Source organism: Anopheles funestus, chromosome 3RL (assembly GCF_943734845.2).
Source record: "Anopheles funestus chromosome 3RL, idAnoFuneDA-416_04, whole genome shotgun sequence".
Classification (NCBI taxonomy): domain Eukaryota; kingdom Metazoa; phylum Arthropoda; class Insecta; order Diptera; family Culicidae; genus Anopheles; species Anopheles funestus.
The window spans coordinates 4,830,755-4,857,362 of NC_064599.1; the positions used below are offsets into that span (position 1 = coordinate 4,830,755).

The 26,608-nt window shown below is 43.5% G+C and overlaps 2 protein-coding genes across 26 annotated transcripts in view; one reads left to right on the top strand and one right to left on the bottom strand.

The window, feature by feature from the left end:
• Positions 1 to 26,608, top strand: part of LOC125772116 (nuclear hormone receptor FTZ-F1) — a 100,999-nt gene that overhangs the window by 56,960 nt on the left and 17,431 nt on the right. For 20 of the 25 annotated variants that reach the window (XM_049443495.1, XM_049443496.1, XM_049443492.1 and 17 more), the window contains one exon: positions 5,389 to 5,946. In XM_049443495.1, the coding sequence (XP_049299452.1) occupies positions 5,389 to 5,946 (558 nt within the window). The other 5 variants (XM_049443514.1, XM_049443516.1, XM_049443518.1 and 2 more) reach the window with 5 other exon arrangements.
• Positions 1 to 26,608, bottom strand: part of LOC125772126 (probable ATP-dependent RNA helicase DDX17) — a 120,453-nt gene that overhangs the window by 15,732 nt on the left and 78,113 nt on the right. The gene's annotated exons all lie outside the window — the stretch shown is intronic.

The following is a 26,608-nucleotide window of genomic DNA, read 5'->3' on the forward strand; positions in this document are numbered from 1 at the left end:
TCTCAGTTCCGGTTAGAAGCTCGCCTCCGGACGTGTGTACCATACCCATCGTTCGGTTGGGCTTTTCCTTCCACTCACTTACAGCATTATTAATGTTAATTTTCTCTCTCTCGGCTTGAGGGACAGGAAAGAGCAGCCCTTTACGGTAGGGCATGACTTGCCCAAAGCAGATAAGCACGGGACGCGTACCGGGCACAAAGTGAGGTAGCACAATTTGGAAGGCAACCAACATAATACCATTCGGTGTTTTAATTGCAGACACCCGAACGGAGTGTTGGGCTAGAAACGGAAGAAAAAAACCAAACATCTTTGGAACAATCTTTTGCTCCCTCATCTCTCATTCCTTGGTGTGGAATGTGGCCGTTGTTTGGAAGACAGAAAACGAGAGAAAGAATGAAATAATAATACACCATCTATTGTCAATCATTCGGTTGGAGCTGGGCACACCAAAAACGAGTAGCTCAAATCCGGTGGATCATGCTTCCAAAAAAGAAAAAAAACCGTTCGATGCTTCAATTTTCAGGGTGATAGTGTACGTTCGGCTAGTTGGCACGGTTTAACATAGACCTGAATCGGCTAGGCAACGTTACCAATTGGTAGACGAGTGAGAGCGAACGAAGTGGTGTAGACAAGCAGAAAAGTAGGTCGCCGTCACCGCTATCACCAAAGGTACCGACGGCAACAACGACGACCACCGGCGGCAGAGCAACACACACACACACACTCCCTCCTCCCTCCCATTTGTCATTTTGCGTTACCTTTTCCGATGATTATATTACCACCAACGAGCGCGTTAAACGAGACGAACGCGCCACTTTCACTTATTACATGAGCGTAAGGTGTACGTCACCTTCGTAGCGCGAGGGCTTGTGTGGGTCCGATTTCTTCACGCGGTCAGGTTCATTCTTTCGTCTTTGCTTTGTCCCCCCTCCCCCTTCCCACGGTCCATGATCCGGTTGCATTCCGAACGATGGGAAGGAAGTCGGTCGAGTCCGTTTCGCGCGGGGAAAGGTTTGAAATGCAATGTTTGCCATCCCGAGCGGAAGCATGAACATGAACAGATGATCGTTTCGTTTGTTGATCAAACTATTATTATGCCAACTACTCTTATAACATATGCACAATCAGGTGATATTTCTACTTGTCACGAAAATATGACATACATTTTTCAAATTTGATGGACATATTCCTCCTTTGAGCATTTTATTTTCCAAGTGTAATTTTACTTGTCCAAAATATTACAAATTTTGTGCAAAGAGAACTATTTATTTATTAAAGCCGTTTTCTCTGTTTCAATTATTTTAATGTGTAAAACAATTTCTTACAATATTTAAAATTTTATTCAAAAAAAAAAACCCGTTCACCGGGTCAGGTATTACTTCATAATTTCCATCTCTTTCAACCCTCCTCAATGGCGGGTACGCACCGAAACCGAAAGTGAATGAGGGTGAGAGTGAGAAAGCGTCTCCACCAAAAACCGGTACACTCTCTCTCTCACAAACCATGTGCGTTTTCGTCGCGTGAGTGCCGTGCTCGCGTGCAGTGAGAATCGAGCGTGAGGTCAGAAAGTGGGCCAACCGAGAGCGAGAGTTACACTTACGAAAACATGGGGATGAGAACTCAACTCTCCATCACTTTTCGGTGTTAGTAGGCTAGCAAACATCAGTGCACTCTGTGCTGTGTGCGTACTTCTTCATACCGCCAAGACGTGACACGTTTTTGTTCACTTTTTTATGTCATATATTTCTCTCTCTCTCTCTTTCTCACACACACTCGCTCACGCACGCTTTTGTTTTCGATGGGGTGTTGTTTGCAACCCTTTCAGTTACTTCTCACTGCTCACTGCTCGTGCTCGTGAGTTGCTCATGCGGCACGCACAACGCACTCATTCGTGGTGTGCAAACGAGAGCGCCCCGATGGGTATGGCTGTTTCTTTCTTTTGCCAACTTCGGGAAATTTCGGAACTGGTCGCCGGACTTGAGTTTTTGGTTTTCCAAAAAACCCCGGAGAGTTGTGTTGAAGGAAAAACAAAGAGAGCAAACAAAATGGTACGGTATCTCTTTCACGGATCGTGAGTGGCAACGCAAAAGCCACGCAGAACGTCTGCAGGGGGATAGTATATACATAGTACAACGTATCGTATATAATTATGGGATGCTTTCAACACACCGAACCGTCAGCCTAAACGCATCCGACACGTACGGCACCGTAGAAGAGAGGTTACGAGCGAGCCGACAACGTATCGGCTCTCTTTTGTGATCGGACGCTCGAGCTAGCGAGTTGCTTATCCGAAATAAAGACTTGAACTTGTAATTATATATAGTATAGTACATAGGCCGTAGCCCATGTTTGCCGTAAGTCGTAATTCTCGCTCGATCGTGCGCGCCTCGCGAGCCTCCACGGAGCACTACACCGTCATCGTCGTCGTCGTCGTGGCTCGGGTCACCCACCACCAACAACAGCATCGTCGCGGTTGCAGCAGCAGCAGCAGCAGCGGTCTCGCCGCGATCTGACTGCAGTCATTTTGCCAGCAACCGGAGCAGTTTGCGCACGAAACATCGTCCTCCCGGTGTTTGTACCGTGCGGTTTGTTTTACTATCGTTTCGGTCCGGTACCGGTAGCCCCTTTCTGCTACGAAGCGTTGGCTACTCGACGGTTGTTCTTCTGTCCGTGCCGTGAATGAATAGTTTTCGTGTGCGTTTTCCTTGGTGTTCTGGGGGTGTTTCTGCTTTCTGTTTTTATTTTGTTTACACGGCAAAGCATGATTTAAATTTCATGCAAACTCGTAATAATACAACTCAATAAATGCGTCCATCGTAACTGTTCAAAACCAACTGTGATGATACGTGTGTGTGACGGGCGTGAATCGGGACGACACAATCGATGGTGACAAGTGTGACAAGTGGCTGTAGTTTGTGTGGAAAACCGAATGCGAATCGATACAACAAGCATATGCACCCGCAAACAACACATGCGCAAGGTGAAGAAAAACGGTGTCAGTGAAGGCGAAAATCCGTGACCTACTGTCCTGGAAAGCGTGGGCCACCCCCTTTAACGTGTACACACAGCTGTTTGAAGTGTGCATTAAAGGAAGGATTAAAAGCTACCCTTTCGGGAGGGAAAACACAAACGACCATTGGCTTCAAACAATCACGAGTGAGACGACGGTGACAATTATCGTTCGTAGTGAGATACTATTAAACGTTCGGAAGCTGTCGATCGTTCGAGATCTTCATCCGTCACTGTGGCAAGCGTGCGTTTATCCTGCGGCACGCGGCGTAAAGTGTATTTGAGCGTGAATGCGCGCGATGAGTTCATCACGGTGGCATCCTTTTCAAAGGACGCATCCAACGCACATTTACCCGAAGGTTCGTGATCATTGTGAGGTCCTGACAAGGGCGATCAGATAATAAGAAAAGTCGAAACGGAATCTTCCGACAAGGATTCGAATCAAGGCCTAAAGCTTGCATCATGGTGGTATAATAAGGTGACAATCAGTTTGAATTATTGTAAAGTGTTCTCCGTGGAAGGATAAAAAATCACAAATTACGCACTTGCCCGGAGGCAACCAGAATCGAGGAATCGATTGGTAAAATTCGGTCGCTCGCAAAAAACGGTTTTTGATGTGTTCCGTGATTCGGTTTAAGTAAGGTCGCCGGATAGAATCGGCAAGCAAACGGATACGGAAATAGGTTGTGTTCCATTTCTGAGTTCACCATCGATCGCACTTTCTGGTTTTGTGGTATAACTTTGCATTCACTTAGTGACCGCCGGTACGCGGGATGGAATGAAAGCGACCTGCTATTGTGGAAAGTTATTTCTTCCCGGTGTTATGGATGCACTCTATAGTTCACCGCAATCACAGGGCCAGGATTATTGTGTGTTTGAAATCGATAAGCTAAAAGGATAGCACTCATCATCTGTCATGTGAAACAGTGGGTATGTGGTATGGTGCATTAATTCGATTGTAGTGATGCGTTTTGAGTACACAACGGAATGTGTATTATCCAGCAATCTTAACATCACTTTGACTTGAGCGATCGTGTGAGTGTGTTTTTGCGCTTTTAATGTTTGGTACAGAAGATAAAAAAGTTGTCAAAAAACCACCGAAAGTCCAAACAGTTGGTGATCGTTTCAATTTAATTCCGCCCCCAAAAAAAGATCCATGGTGAAGTGAGTTTAATAAGAAAAAAGATTACAAATAAAAGGTGATAAAACCCTACAAATGTTTGAAGAAAAGGTGTGCAAATCCTAATCGCAGTGCAATTCAAGGATAACAATCGGGAAACAACAACAGAATGTGATCCGTGAACCACAGAAATAAAACCAATCCGTTTTGTTTTCATCCGTCCGTGTTTTATATTTATAATTTTTTAAATTAATTGTTACAGAGAAATATACTAGCACGTTTAAAACGTGCGCATGCTCGAGCGTTCAATAGTGTGTGCAAGTGGGAGCCTTTATTCTCATTTAATCTATGGTGAACCCGAAGGGTACAAAAGTGATCGTTAGTGCGTAGAAAGGAGTAAACATCCTTGTGTAAATAAGGAGTCAAATGCGTGCCGCGTGCAAGCAAAACGGGCCGCCCATTTTGTAAAAAATAATATTAAATCATTTTATGCACAAACTGGTGTGCAAAAGATCGCACCAGTTTTAGCAAACAACGAACCGCGGCTAGAGCGTTATAGAACCAACTGTTAGATCGTACGCTTGTACGATCGTGTTCGCAGTGAGATTGTGTTTTAAAGATTCAATTCAAACAACTTCCGAACCCAACGACCAAAACAACAAATAGTGCGGTAAAAATGTTACTGGACATGGATCAGCAGCATTCGACCGTGTTTATGTCGCTGAATATGTCGCAGTACTCGATGCTCAGCGAGTCCGGCAGTCCACCGCCGGGCGGTGGTGGAGCGGGCGGCAATACGCAGCTCCTCTCGCTGGCAGCGGCCGCATCGGCGGCTAACTCCGGTGGGACCGGCCAAAACACCGGCATGCCACCACCTCAGTACGGTGGAGGCGGCGGCGGTGGCGGAGGCACACCCGGCGGCTATCCCGGTACCACCGGGCTGCTGTTGGGTACCAGCAACAACAACAACAACAACAGCACCAGCAACAACAATCTTCCGTCCCATCACAACAACAATAACAATGGTGGCGGCAACAACACCGGTGGAAACAATCATCACCATCATCACCATCACAGCCATCACGGCCAGCATATGGGCGGTGGTGGTGGTGGTGGCGGAGGTGCCAACGGCAATGGCAACGGGCAGTCGCATTCGCAATCGAACGGAACCGGCGGCTACGGTTCACTTTACGGCGGCTTCCACGAAAGTTCAGCCGCACCCCCGTCCGCCTACTCAATGTTTTCCCACGTTCCCACAGGCGGCGGTGTTGGTGGCGGTGGAGCCGGCGGTCCCTACCATCATGGGGGCGGAAGCGATGGAAGCGGCGGCGGCGGCGGTGGCGGCGGCGGCAGCAACAGCAATGGCAGCGGTGGCGGCGGTCAGACGGCCGGCGGCCAAACGGCGGGCGGCACATCCTCGGCAGCGGCGGCAGCAGCGGCAGCCTATCTGGCGATACCGGCCTCAGGTACTAGCGGTGGTAGTTGTAGTAGTGGCGGGGGCGCGTCCGGCGGCAGCCTCATTGAGCACCAAACCGCACTCAATAGTCTGAGCGTCGTGTCCGCCATCCAATGCGATCAAACTGATTTGAAATATTTCATTGAAGAGCTGTGCCCGGTGTGCGGCGACAAGGTATCCGGCTACCACTACGGGCTGCTAACGTGCGAATCGTGCAAGGGCTTCTTCAAGCGCACCGTCCAGAACAAGAAGGTCTACACGTGCGTCGCCGAGCGCCAGTGCCACATCGACAAGACGCAGCGGAAGCGCTGCCCGTACTGCCGCTTCCAGAAGTGTCTCGAGGTTGGCATGAAGCTGGAAGGTGAGTCCGCAACTGTTAACAACTGCTTTGATGGGTTCATTTTCCTTTCAGAGCGATTCGTTTCCCATTTCATCTCATCTTTCCCATTTCTAGGAATATTGGAATATTTACAATTACATTAAATTTTGAGGTATTTGTGGGGCATGGTTAAATTTGTAAGGTTCAGATAGCTTGGAGAATAAGTATTTTTTAGTTTTGCGAGGACTTCAGCTGAAGGAGTTTTGCGAGGACTTCCGCTGAAGTAGTTTTTGGAGGACTTCAGCAACCTTGGTCTGTTACAGAAGTCCCTTATACTGCTCACAACTAAGCACAGTCGTCTTTCAAGTCAATACTCCGACGACTACCGCTCTATCTCTGTTTAGAATACATCTTTGAGGTTCGTCAACTTTGAACAGAATTCTTGTCTCAGAAGTATATGCAAGTACTGAGGCTCTATTAGTTTCTAACTAACTCAACTTCGAGAGTATCTCAATATCAACATCGTTGTCGTCTAACTTAAGATATGTGCATCCCTTTTGTCTTAGATTACACTCCCTAGAGATAAAGTGAAGAGTAATAAGACTAGTCCATCTTCCTGGTATATTTCCCTAATAGTAGAATCGCAAACCCTGACAGTTCTTGAGTACCGGAGCAGAGCCCCAAAATCTTCAAGATGTCTTACATTCAAATTATAACTCCGTGAGATGTATATTAGGGGTTTTTCTGATGAGTTCTTATATATCTCCTTGGATCTCTTAGAATATTTGTCTCTTGTTATTCACAAAACAACATATGGCTATTACCATCCAACACTTTCGCCATCCAAAGTTACCAACGAACTGCATGGCGGTCGTTTGTCCCGGTCCAATATTGTACCCTTTGTCACGTTTGATTGAACACAGTAAAATTTATTGATGAACGGCAAGGATGTTCAAACACAAATATGGCTTCTATAATTAAAGAAAGTTAGAAAGTGTTACCTACGAATCCTTTTCTATGGGCGTACAGTTTACGTTCCGTCCATACAGGTACCGCTGATCCTTCTCAGGTAACTGAGCTTTACTTTATTATAAAAGGTCCTATCCTATCTATCGCTTTTGCTTGAGGTTGTAAACCATGTTAACGGGACTCTTTAAAGGAACCATGCCTTAGAGCTAAAGAGTTATGTGAGTAGTTTTAACCGTCTTATGACAGCGTATCACGATACGAACGAACACCTGATCTACTCCGAGGCTCCGTATGGGTGATCGTCGTATAGCAATGGGTCGAGTGACAGTTTCCAAATCTCACCCAAAAATACATACCGATCGTTTCGGAGCTGTTTCAGGTAAGGCCAGTTTTAAAGAAGGGAACCAAAACCTTACCACACGCAGACGGAGGCGCGTACATAAGCACAGCACAGTTGAAAAGTTGTTCCTTCTGCTTCAAAAGCGGTCTATACCTGTGTGTAGTTCGATTGCCGCTTCGCAAGAGGTGTGTAAAGCGTGATTGCCGAAATCGAAAGTGAAATTTCGGCAACGATGATGGTGTCCAAAAACCGCTTGGACAAGGGTGGCCGAGGGTGAACCGCGACGGTTACAAGACGTGCGTAAAGCCAACGCCAAAGCGCACTGAGTATGGTGCGTGAGAGTATGGAGCGATCGTTCCATCTCCTTCCTCGCGCACACACACAGGTGTCCGAGTGGATGGTCGCTTAACAAGATGTGATTTGTGATAGTTTACGTAGGAATCACCCTCCCATGCGAAATTCGGGTGGATGAGTAGAGGGGTCGAATTTTTTGATGAACAGGTTTTTGGTGGCGTAATAATACTGCCGTCGCGGTGAAGAGTGAGAGTGAGCGAAGCTTTTCGGGCTTTCTCATCCGACCCCGTTATTAGGGCCAAACTGTCTGGAAACCCGCCCGAGGGGACCGAGGCCACTAGGGGAATTCAACTTTGAGGCTAGCTTTTGTCATCGTGTTGTCACCAGCGCTGACGATTGTTGCAGTTTACTTCAATTCTCTTCTCTGTTTCATCGTGTTTCTTGTGTTTTCTTTGTTGTTGTTTTCTTCCTCTCGCGTATTTGCTCCTTTGTTTTCCTCGTGTTTTAACTCCTTCCACGCGGTATTATCTCGTTCGCTACCACGCTGTTCTTCATGCGTGAGGCTTTTGGGATTTATGTTTCATTTTTTTTTTGTTTCTGTGCCTGTTGCTTCATTCCAGCCGCTAGTATGGTCTCTTCTACCCTTCTTCTATTAAACAAGATGGGGAGAGGTTTTCCATTGCACCATAGAAGCCACCGTTTTGAGGGCATTATGATTGCTGGCAGATAGTATGTCAGTGTTTTGTCCAAGAGTTTCAGATTTTCATTTATTATCATTGCGTTTTTAGACTCCTTTTGCAGCAAAACACCCAAAACCAACAGTTTATTCTTATTTGCCACTTAACGTCAAACAGGTTTTGGGAGTTATATAAGCACAACAAAATCACATATCGACCATTTTGAATGAAGTTACGAGACATTCACAGCATTGCGAGGTCTACACGTGATCTTTTTCTTCTTTGAGCGAATTTCAAGCACAAGAAGCAATCGTCATTTGTAAGCAGAAGAACAAACTTTTTTTTTTGCTACATCCAATTGCTTACAAGCACACACGCACGATTGGGTTCGTCACTCCACTGTTGGATTTTGAAGCGGTATCCCCAAACATTGCCCAGAAGGGCACACCAGTCGAACGATTGGCCGATTGGCTGCAATTATGGTAATTGTGTGAAGCCTTATTGGGGTCATAATCATGGCAGGCAGGATGGAAGGGAGTTCGCAAGGGCACCAGAACGTAAACAGCGCAAAATGTCTGGACGAAAGAACGAGAGCAAGGATATGGGTCTCCACAAAAAGGCCTGTGAATGAGAGAAATTTTTCTGGGTTGCATTTTTGTCTCCTTTTTTAAGGTTTTAATTTTAAGCATCGCTGTTCTCCATGTACTACGAAACCATGGAAGCATTTTTTTATGGAGTTCTGAGTTCTGACCTCATTTCTGGATGTTCTGGTTAATGTTTTCGTTCGTTCTTCTATAGACTCGTTCTGATGGTTTTAAGAACAGCAAGATATTCTTATAACAGTTACTTCTTTCATAAAATAATACTTTACTCTAGAACTCTTGGCATTCCTTTCGAAAGCTAAGTTTATTTTATGATTTTTCCATGCAAAATTCCATCACCAATATAACGCTTGAAAACTGTACACAATCAAGTGATGCAGATCAAAAAAGAAATACAGAATCTCCCCTTTTCAACCACACTCCAACACATACTGATAAGTAGCGTATGCAAATTTTTCCCCACAAGAAAAGAACGCTTTCCTTACGCTTTTGCGAGCAATCGGATCGCAAGCTGCATTCTTCATCGTCCTGCTTGATGATGGTTGTGCCCGTCCAGCCCGATGCGCTCCGACGGAATGCATCCTCGGGCTTCGTTTTGTTATTCCCGCTACCCATCGCTTCCGTTTACACACGCGGAGAAAAATTTCAATATGCACACACAAGAACGCCATTCCTCAGCATCGGTTAAATATGTGCGCCCGGCACCCGGCCTGTCCGAGTGGACGGATGCAGCGGATGCGAGGCCACTTCAGTTGGATGCATCCGACACGACCTACCCCAACCCGGACCGGATTGTATGCGGTTGTGTCCTGCGGCGGCGGAGGCTTCGGTAACGGGCCGGGGCAATATTTTTTATTCATGCTTGCCGGTTCTGTTCGGGCCTCTGTTTTTTTTTGTTCGCTTCCCCACCCTCGTGGAATGATGGTCGCTAATGACCTAGTTTTCTCGGTGTTCTCGCGAATGATATCATTCTTTGCTTGGTGCTGCTTGGCCTGTGCCGCCGCTGTGATCGTGATGCGCGGTACTCGTGACGGCGGCATCTTTCTTCGTTGGTGTTGGTGATTTTTTTTTGGTTGGTTTCGTGCTGGTGTGCATACATCGCAGTTTTTTCGTTTGTTCGTATCCTATTCGTTTGTTTTCTTTTGTGTTCTTATTTGCCATGGCGGTGCGCAAGTGTTTATGTTGGCTGATGGGCTTACCCTTAATTTGTAGCATCTGGAATAATGTTTTTTATTCTAATGTGATATATGTTTCTCCTGAGTGATTCCCACACACATACAACTGGTGAGGATTGTTACGTAAAAATATGTTAAAACATATCAAAAGTATTAATATTCTATTTTTATTAAACGTTCGGACAAGGTTATGATTGTTGTTATGTTCCTTGGAAAGAATATTAAACAGTTTGCGCCATGGCTCAATAATCTCGTTGGTATGTTTGCAATTTAAAACAGAGAATGCCATAAGTTCTGTAATATTTTTCTCTTCCTCTTATCAATCGTGTAAATAAGAGGTAGTAAGACTTCTGGGTAAAATTACAATACAAAGTAGGGAGCTTGCCAATGCATTGTATGCTTTCTATTGTAACATTTGAAAAGCATTTTTCCATTCACCAAAAAATAAAAACAAGTCAATGTGACTGTTATGCGGGAGATATGAACATGAAAATGGAAATATTTATTGTTCTAACATTCCTTTCTCAGATATTTTATTGTGCTTTTCGTATGTATTCCAAGCTACTAGGAAGGCGTTATATATGAGTTTAAAATAGTCCTGTGTATATTGAATCCTCGGTTAAAACTGATAAATTTAAATAAGTACGATGGAAATCTGAGAGAAATATTTAAAAATCAATTAATCATTGAAGATTTACGAATAATTATCATAAGAGTTGACTCAGATTCTCCTCACAACGAACTAGTAATATCAATCGCGATAGAAATCTGTGGATGAAAGCGTTTTTCAACACGTTTAATAACTACCTAATTGTTACCATGCGTTCGCTTGCAGAAAACTTCCTTTCACCTTGAAACTGTGTTAATAAATCCCAGTGGATGCTACATGCTACATTCCTTTGTGGCAAATTCATCATCAGCTTTCGCTTGCTTTTGTGTGCTTTGCGGAAAAGTTTTCTACAAACGTGTCCGCCCGGTAGGAGTTTGCGTCTAACTTTACGTCTGTTTATGGGGCGCTTGTTTTTCCCATCCCCCCAAAACCACCTACAGTCGTAGTACGATAGTCCCCCAGCGAACAAATACTGTTTAAAGTAGTCCAAGGTCACGCAAAGGAGTGAAAAAGCGAATCCTGTTTTTTTTTCGGGCACTGTTTCGCAAAATATATGGTCCGCCCATATATTGGCGTATATTATTTTCTCACGCTACATATACATTCACACCCGATAAGCGCATCCCGAGTGCTTTTTGGTCGTCCGGCATTGTCGTCCGGGAGTCTGGAGATATTGGTGCGTTTCACTACTCCGGACAGGAAGTTGGAACGAATTTATCGATCTGTTTTTCGGGCACCAAGTTCCGCTTCAGCACACTAGGAACGAACAAAAAAAAGCTTCGTGGTGTAATTTTTCACCACTTCCTGTGTCTAACCGTAGCGCAAGTTTGGTCGCTTTAAACGAGAAAAAAGAACCAATCCGGCAATCGTCTTCGTTATCCGCTTCTTGACCTTGAATATCCCGGCATGACAGTATTTCCCGACCGGCAAACCGTTACCGTTAGCTGCACGGATTTTCCTTCCGATGTGGTGTGTTCGGGTTTCGGGTGTGCGATTTTCGTACACTCTGTACGTCGTCCCGCACGTTTCTTGTGCGAAAATTTTCGAGGGCAAACGTTTGTTGCATCGTTTATCGATTTTTCCCGCCATCCAACACACATACACACAGCTGGTTTGGGACGTGCACGAGCGCACCAAGTATCTGTGTCGGCAAATTCTTGGTGGTTCCGGCTTTTTTTCTTCATTCCCCAAACAATGGCGGAAGGTTCTTGTGGCAGTGTGCTTGGCATAGCTTCCGAGTGCAATCCTTTCTGCTTGCTGTCCTACTTTTTATTGCTTATCCGTCGTTACCGTCGGGCGAAGGGAGGTTGATTTCGCTCCCAATCCCGGTGTTGTAGCTTTGTGCAAAATTATGATCGTTAAACAGAGCACCGTGAATGGGAGCAGGAGACCCAGTGGATGATATGGGTTGGATCGGAAAGGTAAGGGTGGAAAGATTTGTGTTTTCCTGTTGTTGCCGGGGATTTCAATGGTTCCTGTCGGGTGCGGATTTTCTTTTTATGTTTTTTTTTCCATTACAGTCGCTTCTACAGCCGTTAGTAGCAATTGTGATAATGCAATCAATTTAATAATTAATAAAATCGTAAACAGTATTTACTAATTTCATTGTTGTTGAGTATACTGTTTACAAGGAATTCCTTCCTTGTGCCATAGCAAAACACGGACTCTGAAGCTAATCGACCCGTAATCGATTCCGGAAAATCTCGCAACCGGAAAGCGCAGAGAAAGGCGCCTCCGACATCCGATGGCGCCTTCCGACGGAGCAAGTTCCGAGTTTTCCTCCGTACGAAAATCTAGCCCAAGGTCAGCGAATGAGAGGAAAAACTTGCCACATTATTGTTTCCGCTCTTTGAAGTTTTCTCGCGCTCTCGATCGCTCCTCCACGTCGGGGCGGGTGTACCGATGTGGGCAGACTAGGTTAATAGAAAATAATGCGTTGTGTAATGGGAAGGGATGGATGGTGGAAGAGACAGTAAATATAAAACGACGCAGAAAATTCATCCAGACAGCGGAGAAAAACCTTCAACCAGCAACGGTTCAGACTCGACGCGCTGTAAGTTGGCGACGTATTTTTTTTGGTGACATTTCTATTAACGATAAAGAAAGAGAATAATATTTACTTCCGAGAATTTTTTTTTTTCGTTTTTGTATGTGATGTATCCTTGAGATGGTTTTTAGAAAATTCTGATCTTTGTTGTTGTTATAAAGGAGATTGATAGCTTCGAGACAAAGGAGAAATGAGTAGAAACTAAAAGGTAGAAAAGTTGTACAGAAGTTGATTAAAATTACTTTCATGTTTCATTGTTACGATAGAGTATTAAGAACAAATCATTTTTAAAGCAAGGGGACAAAAAACGGTTTTAAAATCCATTAAACAATTTTCACCATTAAAAATGCTTTTAAAATATATTTTTACTATACTTCTTTTATACGTCATTGCCTTTAGTATGCGGTTTGAAACAATTTTGTAAAACCCTCTACCTTGAGGCACAGTTCTAGCACAAGGGATGATTTCAACCCTGGTTGTGTGAGCTGCAGCAGCCATTCTGTTCGTGGTCCACATTAATCCGTTCTTTCGTTACGCTAGCAAGAATGAAGTTTGGACGGTATTCTGTGTCTTTGGTGATTTCACTTACACATTGCAAGCGTCAATTTAAGAAGCAATTTATTGCAGCGTTAACCAGGCAATTTGATCCGCACAGAGTACAGATAGAATAAAATAGTATGCACAGTTTTAATATTAAAGAATATTTAGTTACTATAGACAATTAATATAGAACTATTAGATATGTCGGAAAAACTGTGTCGGAAAGTTCAGATTGATTTAGTATAAATTCTGATAAAAACTTCAATTTTCCATCATTAAAAAGTACACGAGCTTGTTTTTGAATTCCTCCAAACCGTAAATAGATTTTATCGTACGCCAAAAACTGACACGCACTGTAGTATTGCTCTGCTGCCCCAAAACCTACCCCAAAACACATACACACTCACACACCCTTGCCGCAATCAACTCCCGTTTAGAATGCGCTCGTTCTCGCTGTATTTTTTATTTCTCGTTCAGTCACATTCGTGTTTGAGCTGAGTAGCTCCAACTGCATCAGAATGCACCGTTATGGAGCCTGTTGGAGGGAAAGAGAAGACGAAACGAAAGTGTGAGCGAAAGGCAAGACTTCTCGCTGTAAAGAGCGCTTTTTTGCGAAAAAGGATATTTCGTTTCTCGTGAGTGACTGTACATTTTGGTGGGTGTGTGAGTGACCTAGATTCTTTTCTGACCTCCTCGTCCTCCTTTGCCATGCCGTGTCCCGTCTAGCCGCACACATTCCGGGGACTGTTCAGTACAAAAGGGGTAGATTTTATGAACTCGTTTTTTAAGTGAACTCGTTTCTCGTTCGCAACATACGCTCGTACGAGACGGGGACAACTGAAAGGAGGATTATTAAAATGAGGTGCTAAAAAACGAAGTATATTTTTTCCCTTCTGTATGGGAGAGAGAGAGAGAGAAGGAGAGTATCATTCCCGCCCCAAAACAAACTTTGCTCCATTAAATTGGTTCGCAAAATCTGTTCCTAAAAATGAAAGATTTGGCACCGCATCGAAACGCAACAGGTTCTCCATTGCGCTTGGCCACCTCACAACTAGGTGAACGATAATGCATCACTTTTCGTAAGGTGTGTTTGTGGGTGGTGGTGTTTTTTCCCCCTTTCGTTTGTTTGCTCGTTTGCTTAGTGCGCGGGAAAGAATTTTAATTGCCTTTTCATCAAATCCATCACGTGACGACGTGCACAAGGTGTCTGTCCGTGCTGTCCATCGCAGCTGACAGTGGCGTTGTTTTGGGCAGCATTGAAGTCATTAATAAACGCGGACACGGGTATGAAGACGGGCCTGCACAAACGAAAAACTCCCGTACAGAAGGTTCGGAACGTCAACGCCAGTAGTAGTAGTCGGTGGTGTATTTTTTTTTTTTCGTTCCCAACACCAAACGAAGGGTTCATATTGTCATGCCAGTCACGGGCAGCTTTGACGCTCTTGATTGCCGTTATGCGGTGACATAACACCACACCTTTTGCCCCCGACGCACTACACCTTGGAGAAGAAGAAAAAAATAAACCAAACTAAAAACATCAAAATAAGCAACATGACATATAATGCGTTGATCGAAACAAAAGAAGCGAAACCAAAAGAAAAGAAAAAAAAAACGATCGTAAAATGTGTGAATCCATCGAAACTGTGTCTATAGGGCATCTGTTGCGTTTAAATAAAGTCAAAGCAAGCAGCAAGCAAAGTGGTGGCCAATGTAAGGGGAGGTTGGCTTAAAAGAAAAGGAAACCCCAACGGTATCGCACAAAAAAAAATAAAACCGAAGCCAAAATAAAAACGCACGAAAAACTCAACCAACTTAGCCGCAATTTGGTGTTCTTGAAAAACTGTGAATCATAACATGAACAGTATCAATGAAGCACAGCAAGAAGTGAAAACGAAAAAAAACAACACACAAAACAGCTACTAAAGGGCATCGAAAAAAAACGGCGGGGTTTGAAACAGAACACAATACAACCCTCTCGAGGCGTCCCCGTTCGAGACGACAATGCGCATGACGTCGATGCAACGCGGCGCATCGCGTAGGAGCTGCGCGAGCGTTCGCGCTTACGCTGCCAACACCAACACACGCAAAGCAACACACTTTCGATTTCATTTCATTGCAATCGGGCCACGCGAAGCGCGACATAGTTGCGGGACGAGTGCAGGGCATAGACGTTTGGTCGCAATTGCCGCGTGGGATTTTGATAGGAAGATTGTGTTTTTGTTTGTTTTTTTGGTACTTTTTTTGTTGTTTAATGTTTGCTGTCTCGGATGATGGAATGGTTTGTTTATTTTTGTTTCAAACAGCAAATCGTTTTTGAAACAAGCACAGCAGTGAACTTTCCTTCATTATCTAACGCCATTACCAGATGGAGCACATTTTGCAAATGAAAATTATCATTTAAAATGTGCGATTGATTTATTTCCAAACGGAAAGAATTATTTAAATGTTTATTGTGCAACAAAATAATAAATTCGTTTATTTTGTTTTTCAAACCCAATTACTTCTGTGCAGAAGACGTAATGTGCGAGCGTTCATGCATATTTGATGCTTGCAGATAACTAGGTCATGTATTTTAATCCTTTTTTAATTAAGCTATGACGCCATTTAAACGTGAGATGAGCAACCCTTGATTTTGTACCGATTCACTTTCTCACTGCTCACAAGGAAAGCTTCGGATTTACCCCAGTGTGAAGCCTTTTTTTTTTAACACGCATCCTGATTGATCCTTGTTACCCTTCATGCAAATGCATCCTCGTTGTGTTTGAGGATGCATTTCATCATTATCATCGTCATCATCGATTCACGATTGCAATTACTCACCCTCGGCGTGTTGAAATCTCACTTCTCACCTCCCGAACGAACGATGAGGTAATTCTCATTTCGCTCTCACTCTCGTTGAAGGGGTTGTTCTTGTGTGCTTTTTTTCTCTTGTTGTTGGCCCACAGTACATGTTTTTGTCGGTCGATTAGCTGTGACGGTGAGGGTATGTGTGTGTGGGTGGGTGGGTGTAGCGGAACGGTACGGTGTTTCCTCACTTTCCTCATGGAAGTGCAACAGAACCGGTTGCTTTTACGAACGAACGCAGCAAACGGTGATGGTGAATGGGACGAGCGTGTGCGCGCGCGCGCATGAAAGACACGCTGTGGCACGTGATGAACGAAAGAGAGAAAAATAGTAAAACGCAAAGGGAAGTGAGGCGGTGGGTCACTTGGAGTTTTTTGGGGAGGGAGGGGGGGGCAAGAGGGGAACCTCCTAAAAAAAAGGCTCACACACTTTCAAACGAAGCGTAAAGCGCACTTCAAAGTGAATATTTGTGTGTTCGTGCGTTTAAGTTTTTTGAGTGTGTGTGTGTGTGTGTTGTGTTGTTTCACTTCGCGCCGTATTTCGCTTTCAAAGTTATGCATTGATTAATCGTGACGGCGCGCAAGTAGGTCATGCGAGAGCGAGACACCCTCTCAAAGGGAAGGAAGGGGTAGGGGGCTGCTATCCCCCCCCCCCCCCCACTCGATCACACACCTTTCTGCGGGTCCGGCCAGTGGAACGGCAATCGTACCACCGGCATGCCGGATTGTGAACGGAAGGAACAAACGAGCGAGATGGAGCCAGTGAGAGGTTTTGGGTGAGCGGCCCCAACTCACTTGCACTCACCCCCTTGCGCTCGATCGTTTCTCACCACCCTGCGTGCCAGCTATTCAACCGTGTGGAGGAATATTCTCCATGACAACATCCCCAACAATGGGTAGGGGGTGGCACAATGAAGCAAAAAGAGGAACAACGAAAAAAAAGAGCAAAAACTGCACGCCAAAGTGCAAAACCACCACCCGAAACGGAACCGGGTGGCAGATTCGGTGTGAAGTTCACTATCGGTGCGGGAGTTTTTTGTTGTTGTTGTGCATGTATGTAAGTACATTCTGCCAGTGTTTCTTTCTTTAGTGATTATTTTGCTGTGTGTTTTTTTTTGTTGTTGCTGCGCCTCCAACGCAACGCATTTTATGAAGACAGTTTTGTTCGTACTGCGTCCAGTTCTTGCAACGGTTCGGTGTGTAACGTTTATGTTTCCTTTTCGGTGTTTTATTGTTAAGCAAATATTACGTCAGTTGATAGGCATCGTTCTGGATTGCTGTTTTTATGCAAAGTCTCATTATTAATGTAACGATTTTGGTTGATGATAAATTTATGATTAAATGTGTTTTTACAGGGGTGATTTAATTAATGTTAAATTTTTATAAAATAGACGAATTTTTCCACAATATATTTTAATAGTAACAAAAATGCTTTTAAAAACCAATCTATTGACAAAAAAATGGAATAAAAACGGACGGATCAAAAATACTTCCACTGCAAAGTCGCACGAAAAACGGCGCCGTCAACCACCTCCGGCGTAAGTTGGGCACACAAATTAAGCCGTCCATTTTGGGGGTGGGGGTGAACCATTCTGATCGTTTCTGCACGCCACAACAACGCACATCATGTGTCAATCAATCAGCCACCTTCGAGTGCGCACGTAGAACTTTTCGTACGTAAAATGTTAGATCGAATTTTAAAGCATGCAAAATGCAACATATTAGGGCGAAAATTGGCAAACCAATCGTACGTTGGGCCGTATGTCGAACAAAAATCGATAAAAGAGAAAATTTAAAAAAAAATCGTACAAGTAATTTAACTTGACGTAGAACGAAAAAAAGTAACGAAACGAAACGAAACGTTGATCTGCAAATATGGAGTGCAAACAACAAATCGATCGTGAGGAGTTAGACATATGATTTCTAAAACCTTCTACTAGCTTTACGCTTTAGATTCTTCTGCAAAGCTGCCCTTTAGTAAGTAAAATCTTGTGAAAATGCGTTTTTCCTATCGCATACCTTTACCGATACACAACTCCAAAAGAGCTGATGGATGAAATTTTTTGGATAAACCGCAGCAATAACTGAACTTTGTTTTACCTCCCCAACAAACACCCCCAAAACGATGTTGGAGCCTTTCCTACTTTAACTGCACGCCCGTAACCATAACGGTTGGCCCTTAAACATGGAGGGCTTCTTCGCAAGTTTCGCACTCAACTCTTGTTCCATCGTTGCACACGCACACAAGGAAGGAAATGAAACGAATTCCAAGTTCTTGCATCCTTCGTCGATTTTGTTTTGTGGTTTGTGTTGTGTTGCGGCCAAGAAGCCCGGAAAGCTAATGATGTTGCCAGCTTGTTCTACGCTTGTTCTGTGCTAACACCATCGTGCTAATGCAATCGCACACAAACGCACCTTCCATTTCCTTCCTGCCGATTGTTCCGATTAGGCCAAAAAGGAGGGGTTTTTGTGTGCGTACTGTTCGATGTTTTTTTGTTTTGTTACCAAGATTGATGAAATCGGAGCAGCAAGATGGTATGTGTGTTTGGATTTGCCCAATCCGTTACTGAGTTGATCGAAACCGCATCGATGGGGCGATGCAATTGCATGGCGATCGTTTTTGATGTGTTTGGTCGATCAAAGGTATTTGTTTCTCGATCGGAAACGCGTGGTGCAATGACTTGAAAAGGTGGAAAATGCATTATTAATCAACATGAACATTCCTTTTATTGATGTGAAACAGTATTTTAGACAAACGAAGCAGATGATAAGACAAAACATTCGATAATAGTAGGTGCCTAGGTAGTCATACTGTGGACCATTTGGATTCATTCCATTCCATTCATAAAAAAATGTGATTACAATTATCATAAAAGCTCGACCATTACAATACACTCCCATTGGATCGATCCACAATCTTCACCGTACCGAATCGTACCAGTGTTTATTTTATGTTGCTATATTTATCTCTTAAATCGAGACAAATCGACTCGGCGATCAACATGAGAACAAGTGGCAAAAACAAATGCACCCTGTCATGATGCAGAAATCGCGTTGACACGATCGTGCACACCTTTTTTTCCGAAACCCGTTCGGTGTTGCACTTTTAAGAAGGGAAAAACAAAAATGCGCCCGCTCGGGTTCGATGGCTGGAATGTCAATCCGGTCTTTAAATGGCCGCGGAGGGAGGGGGGGGGGGGGGAGCACAACCCATTCCATCCCTAATTCGTCGAAAGATACTCCAGCGAGCGTACACACACACACACACACACTCCATTAGTGGTGGTGATCATTTCGAGATCCATTTGCGATCGTTCTTTCCCGAACCCCACGAACCGAGGGTGGTTCCCTCGATCGATGACTCGGTTTTTGTGTGTAAGATGTCTTCGGGTTCTTTTCTGGCGCTTTATAAGATACCGGTGTTTGTGGTTAAAAACAAAAACAACTATTTTTTTTCTGTGTGCTACGTTCTGCATCGGATTTACCACCCCTAACCGGTCGTACCTCTGGCGCTTCCTTCCCCCCGACCATTCCCCCGTACCGGTTTTTCTGCATCCGGATTGGCCATGCAGTTTTGGAATTGCAACTGTGTTCGGTGCATACCACCGCGGTGCAACACGTTGCAATTGTGCAATTGTGCCAGCAAAACACACTTGCCGCGCGCACTAACTCGCTACTATGCGAGGTGCAGTTCTAGTGTGCAATTGTACCGACCCGTACTCGTACGCATTCGATGGGAAGCTGATGGGATGAAGGGGTAGGGGAATGCTTTTTATGGCCGTTTTCAATTTTCCAACTCGATGTTCACTCGCTTTCTCGCCTTCTCGGCGTTTCCTCTTCAGACGTGAGGAACGTGCATTAGTAGTTTTTTGTTGGGGGCACAGAATTTTATGACCATTTCGGGCGTGCAAAGCGAGCTCCATGAGGCATGGAGCCACGGCTGCCCGCAGTTTGTTCCGACTGCATTCCGCACCGATCCATCGTGATTCGAGCTATCGAAAACGGCGCTTAAGATAACGTTGTTTTGCAAGCTGGAAAAGAACCGAAGAAAAGGTGAACTCTCCAGTGAGCTGGTGTGTGTTTGTAGGGGTGGGAGTTAGATACCAACATTTTTATAGTTGAATTCTAAGCGTCCTAAGTACGTTTTGGGAGAATGCTGTGAGAGCTGAGAATGTTGCGAAAGTGACTTGTTGTAGTTCTTGTCTAATGCAGTGCTAATGGGGTCACTGTGCTCTTGATGTGTAAGTTTGTTTGGCTGATGTTTTCTCAGAAGAATGCTTCACGATTCTTCGTTAATTTAATTTAAACTATTCGCTTGATAAATACAAATTCGTAGCAATATTTTCTTTTCTCAAATGTACAGAAAACTCACAAAATGCATACACTGCAATGGAAGTATAACATTCTCGATTGCATCATCGTTACTTGCACCGGTGTTTCACGCGTTGAACAAACTTTCGATCAAAACTCATTAGTGGTGTATTGATTTAACACGAACCCGTCTCGCCTGACCCGTTTGCAGGATGGTTTTCCCGCGTTGACCTGCTTTTCGGGTGCACGTTTTAATGAGCAACCTTACGAACCAGCAAACAATATTATGCATCACCATCCGAGAAATGATCCTGATTTGTGTTCGCTTTGGTTGATTTACCTTTTTGTGGGGGAAAAAGTGGGAAAAATATTCTCATGCAAAAATCTGTATTTTTTTTCTTTTCCTTTTCTTTTTCCACTCCGTTTGTGCCAACAGAAAGTGTTCCGTGTTTTCTCGATTTGCTGGGAATGTTGGATCGGTTTGCGGTGGGTCACCATTTTAATTATCGCTTGTGGATGGAAAAAAGTTTGACCTGATTTGTATTCTTCTAAGTTTACTCAAGTATTTATTTAATGATATTGCTCGTTGAATGGTATTTATTCAAAAAGGTACTTCTGTTTTTTGTCACTGATTTAATATTCAGTGTTTCATATGAAATGTTTCCGTTTTTTTGTATGAGCATTATAAAGTTCTATTTTAAGGCATCGTTTGAAGACGTAAAAACATAAAACGTGAATTGTATTTGTGCAATCATTTTATCAGAACAAATTTGATTGAATAAATTGAGATTTTAATCAATAATCAAGTGAAACAAACAAAACACCAGGCGACTCCATCGTACTGCATGGTTTTATAAAATATAATTATTCGATTACATTTTTAAACAAATTGTCTATTTTGGTACATTTTCATATATCTTTTTCATATATGATGCTATTTATTATACTGAATAAGAGCATCGTTCAAATCGTTTTGTGACTTCATATCATTTCATCACTATCACTATCATCCGCTGGCTTCATGACGTTAGCATTGCGCCATAATTGCGAAAAATTAAAGCACACTAATGATAGTTTATTTTTTCTTCCCCTTCTCTTTTCTCTCTGTTTTCCAGGTATGTACGATCGCATATCCTGTACGGTATGGTGTGGTATTTGTGAGTTTACGTCAGTTGAAATTATCGTATTTTAATTCTATTTTCTTGTAAAAAAACAACCTCACTTCCGATATAAAATTCCCATTTCTTTGTTCGTTTGTCGGTTCGGGTGACTTTTGGACTTGTTGCATGAATTCATCGATCATCCAGCAATTTCTCCGTTGACTCATCCCGGGGATGACGGGACAGATAGCAAAGAATGCACTCATTCCAATCGTCTCAGACAAGTAACGCGCTTTGTGGCAATGAGGTCGCATTCGTCTGCAGCACCCGGTACATTCGGTACGGTGCTGAAAACGGCTGCAGTACGATGATACGCCGGCACGTCCCAGATTATGGTCTACTTGTTGCTTACGTTGCTTACCCAAGAGCGCGCCGTGTCTCGTCAACATCCGTCACAGGTTGGCGAGAGCGATGTGACGTGATCTTTCTTCCCTCGGGAGTACCGGGCATGCGTTTGTGTGCGTGTGGTGTCCCCATTTCTAGCCGTACAGACACACTCACACAGAACATATACCGCACCGTGCGACCTTGACCTACTGTTTGTAGCCGTCGGTGGTGAATGTTGTCCTCTTTTTAAATATTAGATTAACGTGTCAGAAATAACAACAACAAAAAAACCCCAAACATCGAAATGTGTTCCCGTGTGGTTGGTGCTATCTTTGTGATAGACGCACGCACACATACAACGGCGTGTGTACCACTGATTGAAACGAAGCAAAAGACAAGACGTTTGATGGCGGACGGTTATCATTGGCAGGGGGACAAACAATCTTTTTATAGCTTCACCGGTTTTCACCAGAACCGCTTTTCGGGGGGAGGAAAGTAAATATTGAAGCATTATTAGGACTTTTGTATTTTTCTTCACCCGTGAAAAGTGCATCAAAAAGGTGAAGCCAAAAAATAAAAAAAAACCCCAAAGTACCATCGAAGCATACCGAATTAGGTCACACGTTTTAAATGAGATGCTGGTGGCTGATTTTTTTTTTCAGATGACAAATGTGTTTGCAGTCTTCTGTCCATCTGTCGCTTTTCTGATTAGAACTGTCTAGAAAACAACTTTTCTATGTATGTGTGTGTGTCTGCTCTTAGAATAAAGAATGTCCTCCTTCTACTCCTCCCCCTTTCTTCCTCCCTCTTCACCAACGTCGTGGGTAGGCGTGAGAACCACAGACCCGAATCTAGAGCACCCTCAACACAAATGCGATCTGACCATTCATTGGTACAAAACCCGATGATTTGGCCCCGTTGCGACGCAGTGTGCGTGTGTGTGCTTGACTTTTGTTTACATTGCGTAGCGTTATTAGGTGATAAGATTAGCGTTTGTGCCAGTTTTGCGCGTTTGCACTCACCACGGACGAGCCGTTGTGTGTATTGTAGTCGTTTTTTTTTATTCTCTTCTTCATAATTTTGTCTCTACGCGCCATCGAGGAGCCAATGCCTTAGTTGTTTATTCGCATGTTTTGGTGTTGTTGTTTGCGATTTGTGAACAAAAATGCTACTGAAACCGGGGGTAGGCGGTGAGGCAGGTGTTGGTTTTGTTTTTGTTATTGAAGAGGTGTTGTGTCCCCGTAATTTTCCATGGATCATTTTTCGAAGATAGTCACTGGCACTAAACAGGTAAACACGAGCACAATCGGGGAGTTTTTTTTATCACTCGCTTGTGTTTAATATTATGTGTTTTAATTCTTTAAGTTATAGCAAAAAAACTCAACATATATGGCATTTTTGTTGGAAAAATATTTCAAAAGTACAAACTACCTGGCTGCTCCATTAACTCTTGCACTAATAAAGATTTTTTTGTTACTGAATATTTTTAAATTCGTTTGATGTTCGATTTTTAAATACTCTGAAGATGAATATCAAAGCCTTTTTTTCTATTTCACTTTCAAGTCTTGCAAACATATTGCACAGTTCATTTCGCACCCACATTTAAAGTTCCAGTTAGCGATGTTCAAGCACGAAACTCTCTGCACGGATAATCGATATGATTCATCTGGTTGCGCACCGATCTTTTTTTCTACCTTTCATTTCAACTCAACTTAACATCTTCATTCGCGCCGTTCCGCTTCATCTCAACGGGGACAAGCATTAGCAATGCGGCGAAGTGTGAAATATGTGCTCACATTCGCATCTCTTAAGCAATAATTGAAGGCAGCCCTCTCCTCCGTGTTTGGGATAGTTTGAAATCGATGCATTACCGATCTTCGATCTTCGGTACATATTGTATAATGTTTAACTGATGCAGTTGCGTGCAGGAAAGTGCATCACGCGGAACTTGTGTATTCCCCTTCCACAAACGGCGGGGGAAGTCTGTCAACAGGTTAGCCCTTATGCGTTCCTTACTTTTGTTATGCTACTTGGATGCTTTTTTTTAATGAGCGTGCAAAAGGTTGGTCCGCGTGCTTACAAAAAATCGCAAACGGGTGCGAAGTAACGATCCCCACACCATTGCACAATTGCGTTCGCTTTCCGATGTTTGTTGGAGATGTACAAAAAAAACGGGGTTGAAAAGGGGGGGGGGGGGGGGAGGGTGAGTGGGTCTTTTGTAGGTGAGAAGAAGATCCATGGTGTGTATATGTCACCTTAGTGTGTGTGACTGGTTGATGGATTGCAGTTTTGCAATTACTTCTGTACTCCGTTGCATATGTTTGCTTTTACCGATCGTTTCACTTAGCAAGTTGGTGCGTGTCTTAGGTGTGTCTTCGTCGATCTCCCAACAAAAAGGAAGTATCTGCTCTGATAAGTTGAACTTTAGTTCGAATAATCGATGAATTCAATTTCATTTATATCTTCGAAAAGAATCATCTTCCCTTTTCCCAAAAATAAAAGAAAAAACAACGAAAAGTATAAGCCCTCATTCGACATGTTTGTTGATTCAGTAAACGCGCGGTACCATCGTAATCGGCAAACGGTCACGTTCGGTGACGGTGTGTGTGTGTCATTTGCTAATGACATTAGCGAACTCTCAATGTTGAGAGCTGTCATTTTGGAAGGGCACCAAACCAAGTGAGCCACTCGTGCTCCACTCGCGTATGTGAGTGAATGCGTGTGCGAACCAGACCGCTACTGCTTCGAACTGGTGGTCCCCCCAGAGTTCGCTAAGTGACGGTTCATCCGATTACATAAGGCGAACGTTTTGTTTAACTTTGAGACCCACTGGCGTTTGCACAGTTTTTCAGTTTGCCGTTCTTCTTAATTTCGTCTACGATCGAACGCTCGATCGATCTTGCTCAACGGTGATTTCGGATGATGGTTTTGATGCAAGAATTGAAGATTTCTGAAACGCAAAGAAAACTATCTCTTTCTGTCTTTTTCACTCACTCTTTGTTTCCCCCACCGGTGGGCCCAAATTAATTTAGACCCTCAACTCTGGCCAAATGTCTCATCACCTTCGAAAGCTCATCATCATCACACAGACAGCTTCATCGATCAATCAATAATCGCTTTACGCGGGACCAATTCGATGTGCGATGTTTGGTTCGACAAATTGGGAAATTTCGCTGCTGGGTGCAGTTGCAGGCACCGATTTTGGTTACAAGTTTTTCTCGAAGCATGCAGTTTTCTTTCGATGATTCGATTGGCATTGAGAGACAACCACGATTAACCTGATCTGGTGGGGCTGAAGAGATTATTCACGCACGACTCGACTGGGGGGGGGGGGGGGGGGGGGTTGGAATTAGACGAATCGGATCGTCAATGTGGATTGATTCACCGTTCGGTGTGCGGTTGGCGCAATGCCAGTAAAGCCACCGTTCCGAAATATGGCAATTGTGCAATGGTGGAACATTTTTCGAAGAAGTTCTCAATCGCTCTTCGTCATTAAAACAGGTTTCCACACGAGCAGAATAAATGGAAAATCAGATTTACAATCCGGCAAACGATGGTTTCGTTATTTGCCTGCTGGTGATCGTTGTTATGATTGCAAAAATTATGATGTTTGGAAACAGTTTCTATTATTGTAGTGGAATAATTTTAACATATCTTCTTAGCTCTTGTTGGTACAATAATAGAAAAATTTATTTTGCAAATTAAAGCTATTTTGTTGTAACAAATGAAAACAAACATTAAAGAAATTAATAAATATCCAAAACCCCAATTTTTCAACAAACCCGCTCTCCGTTGCTTTGCGTGACTACCATCTTAGAAAACTCGACTGAGTTGAAAATGTCATGCCGATAATAATGATTGTCGTGAATGGAAGCGTGATGAGTAAGAGACGAACTCGGGTTTGTGTGGGGACGCAGTTTCACCGTTGGAGTCATCGGAGGCAGTGGGTTGTACGACAGACACCACTAGCGCGTTTGGTAGTGAACAACACAAAACAAATAACAAAAAAAAAAACCTCAAACAGCAAGAAGTAAAACAAAACAAAAAAAGAAACAGACAGTATTGATTTCATCCACCTTGACCCAAATTCGGAATGGCTCGCGTGTGGCTTTCATTAGTAGCTTCTCTATGTGATTGGGTTTTTTTTTTCTTCTTCAAATGTTTGTGTTGTGGTTAGATGTTTGATGTCGAATTTTCGTCACTTTAGTTAGACGAGCTTTGAAATTATCTTAATGTTGTATACTTGGACAAAAGATTGTTTTGAAATGGTTTTATAAAAAGTTGTGTAACTTTTTTTTATTTAGAAAACAGAAAAATTTTCATTTTTTATTTTTATTTCTAGTGGTAAACTTTGAGGATAAAACATTTTCTCTAGTGAACCCCCTTAACCTGTTGCATTGCCCTTTTACTACTTTTTTGTGTTACGTCAACAGTGTGCAACGCTCACACGGAAAATGCAGCACAAGTGCATTTGATGACATTGAATAGTTGGGGTGTTTCCCGTAGGAACTCCATAACTCCGTCATGCAAAAGAGAGAGAAAAAAGACAGAGAGAATGGCTAGAGCAGCTATTTCTCGACGACTAAAGCGTTTAAACGCAGTCGTATGTTTTTTATCGGTCACATGCTGCCCATTCTGGTGTGCTCTAGTGCGAGTTTACATTACCAATGCATGCGTGCGTTTGTTTGTTTGTGTCAGTGGTAGCGAGCTCGATCGTGCCTAGCTTTCCAACCCTTATAGCTAGGGGTGCAGCTTTGTGACTATGTTGTCGATGAGAATTGCGACACATAATATGTCATATGGGAGTAG